The sequence below is a fragment of the Pan paniscus genome, chromosome 2 (assembly GCF_029289425.2).
Source record: "Pan paniscus chromosome 2, NHGRI_mPanPan1-v2.0_pri, whole genome shotgun sequence".
In the NCBI taxonomy this organism is placed as follows: Eukaryota; Metazoa; Chordata; class Mammalia; order Primates; family Hominidae; genus Pan; species Pan paniscus.
The window spans coordinates 65400180-65412622 of NC_085926.1; the positions used below are offsets into that span (position 1 = coordinate 65400180).

Sequence of the window (12443 nt, forward strand, 5' to 3'; positions counted from 1 at the left end):
ATATCTCAAGGCCACTTTTTCCTCAGTGCACCCTATTGGCCTTCTTGGTATCAGAGAAGAACGTGAGGAACACAATCAGGTGTCACCTGGCTTTCTGTTTTGTGTGGAAACTAATCATCAGACTGATTTTGGCCATGATGATCTGGGCCCACAAGTTGTTCTAAGATGCCAGGATTTCAAGTGGGGATTTTATGAGGTCAGATTTTCTGAGGCATGGCTTCTAGAGAGAGAGATTGATAGTAGTTAGAAACAGGAAATTGCATCTAGACTTACAGTAAACTACCTCTACTTTGTTCCTTCTTTCTACCAAAAAGTCTATTTAATAAATAGAGGACAAATACAGGCACACAAGCTTCTTGGGGACCACCCAATCTGCTTGGCAGAACTGTTTTGCTGCACACTACCCTCAAAGTCTTCTGTTTCTGTGACCACAACTATGGTTTAGGTTATACCATGATTTGCTATTCTTATTATCAAAATATCAAGGCATTAAAGTATGAGATTTTTTGAAAGAAATGTTAACATGTTTCATGATCTGTTTTCATTTTGGTAAGGGCCACTATAAACAGATGAAAGATTCCTAAATGAATGAAAACAGCTGATTTCAATTAAAACATAGGTACAAGGTGGCAAATTTCTTCTAGATATTACAACTATTGGGCAGGCACTGGCCTAACCCATTCTAATTGAGAAAATAGAAATTTTCATGGAGTCAAATTCATACAGCTAAAAGGGGAAACTCAGAAATGATCCAATCCTAGCGAGTCATTTTACATATGGATGAGTTAGGCATAATGTTTCTAAAAAGACAACTACCAAGAGCCAAGCCAGGGTAACAAACAAATCTCCTCTGTCTTTACCTAACACTTCTTGCACAAATGTTTGGCTATCCTACTGCTATGACAATAAACTCATCCAAAAAATTTTATTTCCATTTGATAAATTTTAGTCCTCTGAGCTCAGCTAATAAATTTTTAAAAACCTAAGTGAGGCCCATACAGGTTGCAAACAGCATTCATAAATAACAAACTTTTCCTAAATATTCTGTTAGAGTTGGTAGCACAGGGGAAAACAGTCTACTCATCTCCACCTTCATTGGGGCTGATGCTAATCAAACAATGACCAAAGTATGATAATGTGAGAAAAGGCCACTATGGGAGAGGATAATCTCATATGTTGAAAATGGATAACTTATTCATGGCTATAACTCTAAAATATTAAAGGCAATATTTAAGTACAGTAACAACAGAAGAAACAAGGTGTTCTTCTAATCCACAACACTGTAGACTGAAGTTACTCCTATCTTACTCAGCTGTTACATTTGGAGTTACTATGTAAAGTCAAATCTTCATATAGTAAAAAATATTCTTGAGCTCTTCTGGGTCACTGCACTAACCCAAGGAACACGCAACATTATTATTATTATTATTATTATTTTTTTTTTTTTTTTGAGACAGAGTCTTGTTCTGTCACCCACACTAGAGTGCAGTGGTGCAATCTCGGCTCACTGCAATCTTTGCCCTTCAGGGAACACACATCATACCCTGTGAATGGTACCCCCTGGAGTTGTGCAGTACTCAGCCTGTATGGCCTTACCCAAAGGCCTTGTCCTTGAAAATCCCTTCATAAAATACAACATACCTAAGCTCGGAGGTAGACAGCCCTGAATATGGATAAAATATATATAATACAGTCAGTAATACATAGGCTATATAATATAGAATGCATATATAGATATAATGTTAGAATGTTACTTTTCCATCTTTCTCCCTTTTAAGGCATATAGCAATTTTGCGTAAGTTAACTGAACACATAATATCCTTCCATTATATCTCTGCTTTCAAAGATATAAGAGGATGCTGCTGGCCTTCTATACAGCATCAACTGACATTAAACTGATAAAACACATTCTCATATTTTGCTTCATAGCAACCAGCCATAATGATAGAGATGCTGCAAGTTACCCCCACCAAAAAAAATCAATGAACAAAATACAGGTATTTATATACATATATCATTTTGAAGAGAAAGAAACCATGCTGATTTCTCATTTGCCTTCTTCATACATTCACCCCCAGCTCCTTTAAGGTATTCTGATGAAGTTAAAATATTCCTGTAAAGGGGCATGAAAAGAAGACCAGGGAAAGGACCATCTCTTCTGCAAGCACTGTGTGGTCCAAGTTTGAATTTTGGCGACTCTACAAAATCCCTCTTGAGAACAGCATCCTTTTCAAAACTCTATGCAGAAGCCTCCTCGTCATCCCTTCCCCAGGTCCATTGAGGGCAACATGGTCTGACCTTTACCTGTAAAGCTGCTGTTCATTTCAGGAACGTCATCCTCCTCCTCATTCTCCGCATGGACTATGCCAGCATTTTGCATATCATTGTAGGACTTGGTTCGCTTCGGGGTCGACTGCTTAGAGCCAGACTGAAGGCTGTGCAAGGCATCCGTCGTGATCACTTTCCCACTGACTGGCTGGCTAGGAGGCTTGGGTGTCCCATAATAGTTTCCTAGGTGATGGAGAGACACATTTGCATGTTTCAAAAGGAATACTTTGTGTTTTTTTTTAAGACTTCACATCCAAATCTCTAGGCACATTAAAAAAAAATTAAACTAGAAAACCAGAACAAACTGTATTTTATTTCTGGAGTGGGTTAGAAAAGATGTCTTTCCTATCCAGCTAGACACAGTAATTTCAGATGGGAAGAGGAAAGCTGTATTGTTTTAGTGCAAAGAACCTACTAGGGCTAAAAACAAAGGAGGCTATGCTGAATAGTAAACCTTCCTCCTCATTACATTTGAATATCAATTGGTCATCTTTTTACATATATGCACCAGCATAATGCTGAATCCAATTTAGAGCAAGCCTCACAGAAGATAAAAAATTCATTACTGCCGGCATCCTTACAGGCCTAAAAAGTTGAGGTCACTTTCCCTTAATAAGGGGACTCGTCAAGAGGGAACCAGGGCAATATTTAAAAAGGAGGACAGTAAACCCCACGTGGAGCCTCTTTAGCTGAATGGCAGGCTTGACTCTCAGAGTCGTGCGGGGTAGGAAAAAACCCTTGCCAAGCTTTAACAGAAAACCCTGTGTCAATGGTGGCACCCAGTATGGGTCACTCTTCCAGTAGTGGCCCATCTTCACTTTCAGCCACTCTTTCCCAGTTTGATTTAGGTCCCACTATAGTGTGCTATGTGACTCTCACTTATACATAAATAGATTTTTACATTTTAATTTTTTTATTTTAATAGATACGTATATTTTTAATTTGCCATAGAGAAATCTCACTGGTAAGTTATGATAGCAATATAAAGTTTGCCTTTAGAATTTAAGAGAAAAAGCAATACTTTAAAAAATTGACTTATTTTTCACTTGAAGTTTAAAAAGACAGTTTTATATAATAAGAAATTAATCAGCTGAATACATAATAGGGATGGTAGTAATAAGAGTTTCCTTTTGAAAAGTTAAAAAGTAAGCTATTTTTTAAAAGTTATTTTAAAGATAACATTAAATAAATAATACATGTTCTCATATGAACAAAATCATAAAGGGTGGTTCATCAAGATCAAAGTTTGAAAAACACAGTTGATAATCAATAATATTCAGTGGCTACATAATAAAAGACATCAACCTTAGAATGCCATCGATCCATTTACCACTTCACATCTTTTAGAGTAAGGCCAGGAAGACAGGAAATGATTCTGAGAAGCTGAATCAATCCTAACTAATGTTTGTAATTCTATGCTTAGTAAAACAGAATTTGTAAATAATAATAAATCCTGTACACACTGTATCTTCCCAAGGATCCAACCCCATTGTCTAACCTCAGTACATAGTTACATAACAAACACATTTTATTACACAAGCACCAAAAAAAAACCCAAAAAACCACAAAAGGAGACGGTAATAGCCTGGTCTCCGTGAGACATACAGATAATAAAGAATTTGCTTCTCAGCAGGGTACAGTGGATCATGCCTCTAATACCAGCACATTGGGAGGCTGAGGCGGGCTAACCACCTGAGCTCAGGAGTTCAAGACGAGCCTGGGCAACATGGTAAAATCCTGTCTCTAAAAAATATACAAAAATTAGCCAGGCTTGGTGGTACTCTCCTGTAGTCCCAGCTATTGGGGGTGCTGAAGAGGGAAGGATTTCTTAAGCCTGGGAAGTCAAGGATGCAGTAAGCAGAGATCGTGCTACTGCACTCCAGCCTGGGTGAAAGAACTAGATCCTGTCTCAAAAAAAAAAAAAAAAAAAGTGCTTCTATCAGGCTTTATTCTTATAAATAAGGTTTCTTTTTTTTTTTTTTTTTTTTTTTGAGATGGAGTCTCGCTGCATCACCCAGGCTGGAGTGCAATGGCACGATCTCAGCTCACTGCAACCTTCACCTCCCAGGTTCAAGCGATTCTCCAGTCTCAGCCTCCCAAGTAGCTGGAACTATAGGCATGCACCACCACGCCTGGCTAACTTTTTTGTATTTTTAGTAGAGACGGGATTTCACCATGTTGGCCAGGTTGGTCTGGAACTCCTGACCTAAGATGATCCACCTGCCTCAGCCTCCCAAAATGCTAGGAGTACAGGCGTGAGCCACCATGCCTGGCCAATAAGGTTTCTTTTTTAAGATAAAAAGTTTTAAAATTTTTAAAAATGTTTTTTGAATCATGAAAATTTATAGAGATACACACCCACTTTCTTTGAGAGGAGTGTAATACTCTGTATCAGCAGGAAAACTCAACATACACATTTTTTTAAATGCAGTACATGAAAGAGCATCACGTTCAAATTTGAAGGGTGCCAGGTAGAAACCTGATACGCACATTCTGGTGGCTTATACTCAACTCAATCATTCAAGTGTTTTCATAGGAAGTAATCTATCCTTATCTTCAAAAATCTTCTTTCAGGTTTCCAACTTACAGGCGCTAGAATTGAGTCGAATCACCTTGAAGAAAGGCATCTCACATGTGTCTTTAGGGGCTAACACTTGAGCAAAGAAGAAATTAGCACGTGTCAAACAAGAAATGCACTTAATCTTGCATTTCTACAGTGGTTGTATCAAAGGATGTCTCCTGCCTTCATTGAAGGTGTAAGTAACTAGGCCAAACTGTTAACTTTCTCATTAACTGAAGACTCTTTAGTGAAGTTTAGGAAAGTACGATGGTTAACTATTTTAAAAATAATCTGCATAGTGAGAAAAAAAGGAGAGAGACAAAGCTCTAATGAATTTAATTTTCATTCCTTAATCATTATTATATGACGACATCATGTACATTTTCAAGTTAGATGTTAAATTAAGGCCAATGTCTATAAATAAGAAACTTCTACTGAAAGATGTGGAACCCCTCCCTCGTAATTTTTATATGCATAATTTCCTAACCATATCACTCAGTTTCAGTGCCATTAAACTGAAGTAGCATTCATAAAATTATTAATCACTTAAAATCAATGAAAACTTCAACATCTGCATTTATGGCAGAAATAATAAGTGCTTGGAGAATAAAAATTCCACTTAACTTTGACAAATATGTGTGGATTTTCCATTAGGTACCTACCCTCACTTTTCAAGTTCAAAATCTTTCTTAAGTTAATAAATGATTAGCAGATTTGTTAATGCAATTACATACAACCCAAAACAATCCACTTGTTCACAATGGTTTCCTGTTTCTGAAAATTAGTTTAACATTGACTGGAGGCAGATAAAGTAGATAATATTAGATTGAACCATATGAAATTGCTGTTGTAGAAGATATAAACTGTCAAACATAAGCAATTTCACTGGCTTTAATCTAATGAGTGGCCCATGAGCAATACTGCAGAGCCTTGGCACACCATATCATGGGGTAAAAGGCTTGGAAGAGACAGCTCAGAGTTGAAAGCCCACTACTACTAACTGGCTGTGTGACTCTGGGCCAGTCTTTGTCCTCCTTTAACTTGGGATTCTAAGAGAACCTAGTTTACACCTAGAATAGCTGTTAGGAAGACAAAATGAGACGGTCTGCCTTTAACCTATGCTGAAGTCTGCCACTATGGTGAGGGTAGATAAATGCTACCTAAAGTTGCTATCACATGTTTTCAGTCTTTAAAATGACACCCATACTACATTGTTTTGAGGATCAAAGAGATCATGTATCCAAAGTGCTGCACATGGTAACTGAGCACTAAGCAAGCAAACCTGTCAATAACCAAATAACCAAGTCTTCTAACACTCAGTCTCTCTAGTACTTTCTCTGTGAAATGGGAATGGTAGCACCAGCTGTAGCAACCTCATAGGATTATTGTGAAAATTAACTAATGCAGAGTTTTCAAAGGCACTCTGTAAACTATAAGGTGTTAAATATGAGATAGTGTTATTATTATCCAAATCTCTCCACTATTTCTTATTTCCCATACTGAAACCTACAACCTTTACAGAAAAGTTTCTGTCTAGTGGTTTTCTAACTGCAGAGTGTTCAAACTTTCATACAGCACTGTTTTAAAATAATTTGGATTAGTGACCAACATTTAAAATTAGAAAGCTTCTAGTTAAGTCTGGATTCTCAATGCTGTTTGACAAACTGTAAAGTCTGGTTCCAGGGACTCCATCTCTTATAGGGGATGTTGAAAAGCAAGTATGTGTCTAAAGCCAATTCACATGAACATACTAAATCAAGGATTTCTGCAGAGAAATTTTTGCTCCTCCTCTTGGTTTTGCCTGACCCTTGACAGACAAAGATCTTGGACCCCATCTAGAACAGTGCCCTCAGGCTACTGCAATGCAAGGGCATGGGCAGATACAGGGGCATGAGCAGAGGCATGAGTAGATGTAAGAAAACCTTAAACTTCAAAAAGTCTTCAATAATTCACAGATTAGCCTTTGAGTGAATTGATTTTTGGAGAGCTTGCTTTCGGCCCTGGGCTTTTGGACAAAAACTCTGGCTGTCTTATTTCAACTCTGGCTGTCTTATTCTGCTGTGAACTGCCCTTACCATGCAGCAATGGGCAGGATGGGTCATGCTTGCTCCAGTTTGCCACAGTCACCAGTGGTCTTCTTTGCCTCTATGTACCCTCTTACCTGACCTGTCTGGCCCCTCAGGCATTTGAGTTCATGACTCTAACCTTCCAGAGAGTATTCCACCTTTGCAATGGTTTGCACTCTCGTCACAATCAAGCAAAGTCTAGCCACAGCAGAAACACAAACCTTACAAAGTCTAGCCATGTAGAAACACAAACCTTACAGACAGTATGCACGACTTAACGGTATTAAATAAAAATCATCTGAAAAATTGTAAGTGATTAAAAACTTAATTGGGGCTATCACTTGGCAGGCTGCGCAGTGTCTAGGAGCCGTGAGGCTGATTGTCCCACAGGCTCTGCGTTATCCAACACACGTTTCCTGCAGTGGCTGGGCTCCCTCCCAAGTGGAAACTTGTTCTCTCTGCTGCTATTTTCAGAACTGGTTCTACAACAAAACTCAACAGGGAAGGTAGCCAGGGAGGAAAGCTGAGGGCAAAGGAGGACTTAAGAGGAAGCCACTGCTGGCCTTAATTAACAAGCAAAATCTCTGGCCAGGACAAAGCCAAAGAAAATATTTTTCTGACACACATTTAAAAATTAATAGGCACTGCAAATCAATTTTTAGGACTTTATAAAATATTTAAGGAGGATTGTAACCCTGGAATTTAAGCTAGGACGAATCAAACCTGTATGGTTTTCAAATTATACAAATTTACTATTCATTCATTCATTTCCTTACAAAAAACCTTTTTAATGCCAGGCATGGGAAATACAAAGTAAAAACTGGACTGAAACACGATCTTCACAACCATTCTATATGGCATACATCAGTTTTGTCAAGCTTCAATGTGCAAACAATTAAATTACATTAAGTAATGATCAGGGTGGGCCTGAGATCCATGGATCACTGTTTGTGTAGCAAAGCCATTTGGGACAGAGAAAATCATTCCTCTTTTGCAGATGACAAACATAGAGGCCCAAAGTGGCAGAAACGCCTGCCATGGAGTTACATGGCTGGTTCAAGGTAAATGGGGGTGGGAATTGCAGGTACTTGTCTGTCTTCTTCCTATGAGACAAGCTTTTGCAAATAAGCCTGAGAACAGGATGGTAGTGACCACCTATGGCTGGGAATCTACAGCATGCATTTTCAACAGGGGCAATATCACCCCCAAGGGGGCAAAAATTGTTTTCTTTTATGGGGGGGAGAGAGGTACAAAAACCTTACTCTCTTTATGTATAGTGCAAATATGTATAGAGTACATGAATACATGGACATCCAGCATATCTGATTTTGCCTTGGCCTCAAGGTCCTGAGTGGTCTGCCCCATGCCCACTCTCCAAGCACTTGTCCTGATTGCCTTCACCTTGTTCTTTTCGCTCTGACCTCACTGGTTGCCTTTCAGCCCTCAGAATGTAAACTATGCCCCCTTCCCCCATCTCACAGCTCTTGCACCCACTCCTCCCTCTGCTGCTCACCCTGTTACTACCTGCTCATCCTCAGCAACAGTATCTCTGACCCCACAGACTAGATCAAAGCTGTCCTTATCAGTTCTTATATGTTCTCAAGGAACCACATACCTCCCCTTCCTAATGCCCTTTATTGTATATAGCAGACTGTTTAATTAATCAGTACCTGTCTTCACCTCTAGACTATAAACTCAAACAGGCCAGGAGCCACATCTGATTTTGTGTACCGCTGTGTTCTCAGGCCTGACGCAGTGCCAGGCACATACTATTACCCAGTAATTCACTGCAGAATGAGTAAATGAATAAAGGCAGATAGTGCACATGACTTCCAGCCTGGGATCCTCCTAAAAACCTGTATTGTGGATCCAGTTTTTAATAGCATGACTCACAACACTTTCTTTCCAGTCCGTCAATTACATTTGAATTACCAAGATCTGCATCACTTCGCTTTGCTACTTGCTTGCTCAGCACATGATAGTTCCTTCATAAAACTGCAATACTTTCTTTTTACTCTTCCTTTTCCTACCTGCCCCACCCTACAAAAATAGGATGTTCATGCACAGAAGGACAATAAACCACTGTTCTATAATTAGCAGTTTGTTCTTGCCAGTGCCATTTGGTTTCTAATACAAGACCAAACAGGACAACATAAGAGTTTCACGACCCTGAGTGAGGTAAGGGACCTCTCTCTCTTCAGCCTCACTTCACACAGTATAAAGACAAAAATCATGGCAACCTAATAGGTTTTTGTCAAGATTAAATTAGATAATGTGTATAAAGCACCCAGCACTGTGCTTGGCACAATGTTAGCCTATAATCAACTCTGCCAGTCTGCAATCAGGCCTGATGTTGTAGACAGATAATAGGGTTAATGTGTAAAAGAGTGTATTATCACAACACATATTCAAAGAACAACATTTTTTAAAGTTACCTTTATCGTGCACATATTAAGTGTCACTATGCATATATTCACTTACTCTAATCTTTATAAACAATCTTACAGAAAAAAAGGCATCAATATTCCCATTTTCACATAAAGAAACTGATATTTACACAAGTCAAAGATGATGACTGGCATTTAAACACAGATTAGTCTGTCTCTGACATCTACGCTTTTAACTCCAGGAATATTTGGGGATCTCTAAGCAGGGAATTAAAGAAAACTTCACCAGCTCCCCCCATCTTCATAAGCAGAAGAACAGCCAATTATAGCACAGATTTCATTTGGTCACTTTCAATATCAACAGAAAACATTCTACGACAGAGTTTGCCAACAGAGCTCATCACAACAGACTGCTTCTAAGGCCTGCCAAAGAACAGGACTCTAGACAGTCTCACTTTCTTTAACCAGAAACAAGAACTCTCTTCACCCCTATTTTATCTCTGTGTCCCCAAAAATTATACCATTGGCAGCTGCCTTTTTGCAGACCTTCTAGGAAGCAAAACAATAACATTATTGAATGCTGACATCCTCTTCCCAATTAACATGCAGAAATATGCAACCCATAACTCCAATTTGAAATGTCACCCTGGCACTGCACTTCTATGCTGAAGGAAAACCTTTGCAATGCTCAAAGTGTATAATCAGCCTCTTCTACCCAGAGGCATTTGTAAAACAGCCATGTCTGGACCCCCACCCTCCACTGAATAGTTCATCCCTTGTAAACTCTCTCCTAGAGAAGTCCCAAGGGCTGGCTGAGGCAGTGACCTGTCTTGCAGAGCAAAAATGTCAACAGAAAAAAAAAGAAAAGCAAGGGAAAAGGGAAATGGTTCAGCTGATTTATTTTAAGCACCATATCAAATAAATAAGCTCAGTGCCACAATTAGGAAGTTGGGCCAAGTTGGAAAGATGTGCTTATTCTTGTCTTCTTTACCTTGCTTTGATGCCAATTCTGTTCAGTGACAGAATGAGGAGCTGGTTCAAATTGTAAAGCAGAGATCAATGACAAACTCTACTAATAACTTCTATGCCTTGTGAGGGATGATAATCAGATTCTTTACATAGCCAGGAAGGGGCTCTACTCTGTTGGGAGTATAATGCTACTCTCAGCATTACAGCTGTCGGTGGATAGAAAGTTTCAGGATGGAGTCCCTGCCCCACAAACCTACCCCAATTATAGTATTTTTTATTTTCACAAATGGTACCACTATCTATCCAGTAATAGAAGACAGAAACTAGGAGTTATCTTAGGAGGATTGTCATCATCTGTCTTTTCTACCTCGTTCTCACAATAACCAATACATTAACAAATTCAGCTTTTCACATAAATATCTCCAGATTCAGCTGACTATTTACCACCACCATCACCAACGTGGTTCAAAGCCAACTCCAACTGTGGTTGCCAGATGAAATGCAAGACAGGGTGTTCCGCGTTTTTATTTGCTAAATCCAGCAACCTAACTCCAGCTCAACCATCAGATCTCACTTCAATTACTACTTCTACAGAGGTACTTTTTCTTGATTCCACAGACATCCACTCTCCCTGTCTTATGGTCTCCTTTAAAGACCTTCGCACACTTACAATTGGATATTCGTTTATTTAAATAAAGTGTCTTGTTCACTAGACATTTAAGACCCATAAAGACCGTGACCACAACCATATCTGCTTTTGTTCGCATTTTATCTTTAATGAATAAATGAATGAACTCACAAACTAGTAACTGAGGCTACAAAAGAAGCATTACTTTTCAGGCAAAGGGAAATAAAAGCATCCCAGTCCTGCAACATTTGGCCAGGCTATGTCCCTAACTCCCTGAAGTATCTTAAAGCAAGCTCTCTCTGGATTTCAGTTCTATCATCTGAAGAAACTAACTTTACTGCATTTCCAGCTGTAAAGTCCTACAACCGACCAATGTAAATCAAGCAAATATTGGGCCTGAAAGAGAATTCTGAAGGTTACTGGGCCTTGAGGCTTCACTGGTTCACTCTATTTGTCTGCCATCTTGCCTGTCATAGAATGTATCCACAAAAGAAGATCACCACTCCTCTGCATAACATCCTCTTTGGGAAGATTCAACATGATGATTCTTTTTTAAAGGAGCTTAACTCTTAAGACCTGCTTTGCTTTGTGAAGTCAGCTGGTGAGGACAGAGATCTTGTTGAGCAGGTCCTCAACCTTCCTTTCAGAAGCTTTTATTCTAAAACTGGAGCCACCAGCCATGTGTGGCTACTTAAATTTAAATGAGTTTATATTGAATTAAAGTTAATTTGAAACTTGGTTTCTCAATCACAAGAGCCACTGGCTGCCATAATGGACAGCACAGAATACTGAACATTCCCAGCATGGAAGGAAGTTCTTACGGGATAGCAGTGGTTCTAAGGGAAACTGGGTGTGCTTGCTTCCCCTCCCTTTCTAGAAGCCATCCTTCTAGTCCTCTCTTGGTTCATCCTCACATCGTTCTCTGTGGATTCAGGCCCCATGGCCCATGCTGATTACTAAACTCAAACACCATCTCCCAGCCTCTCACCTGACCTAACACAGTCCTCCCACAGCTTCGCCTCCTCTAGGGAGTCTGCCAAAACTAGATGAAGCTTTCTATAAGCTTCTGGAGCGCTGTGTAGTTTCTCTCAAAACACTCATAACCTTTTTTCTTTTTTTTTTTTGTTTTTTGAGACAGGGTCTCACTTTGTCGCCCAGGCTGGAGTGCAGTGGCACAATCTCAGCTCACTGCAACATCTGCCTCTTGGGTTCAAGTGATTCTCCCACCTCAGCCTCCCAAGTAGCTGGGACTATAGGCATGCACCACCAAGCCCAGCTAATTTTTATATATTTTTTGGTACAGAGGGGATTTTACCATGTTGGCCAGGCTTGTGTCGAATTCCTGACCTAAAATGATCCGCCTGCCTTGGCCTCCCAAAGTACTGGGATTATAGGCATGAGCCACTACACCCGGCCTACTCATCACTTTTCTTAAAATTGTTTACATTCATTCATTCATATATTACACAGAGTCTTGCTCCTGTTGCCCAGGCTGGAGTGCAGTG

At 39.5% G+C, this 12443-nt stretch overlaps 1 protein-coding gene across 49 annotated transcripts in view; it reads right to left on the minus strand.

Moving 5' to 3' along the window:
• Positions 1-12443, minus strand: part of MAGI1 (membrane associated guanylate kinase, WW and PDZ domain containing 1) — a 675392-nt gene that overhangs the window by 122656 nt on the left and 540293 nt on the right. For all 49 annotated transcript variants that reach the window (XM_055110110.2, XM_055110109.2, XM_055110107.2 and 46 more), the window contains one exon: positions 2305-2511. In XM_055110110.2, coding sequence (XP_054966085.1) covers positions 2305-2511 — 207 coding nt within the window. The remainder of the gene's footprint in view (positions 1-2304; positions 2512-12443) is intronic.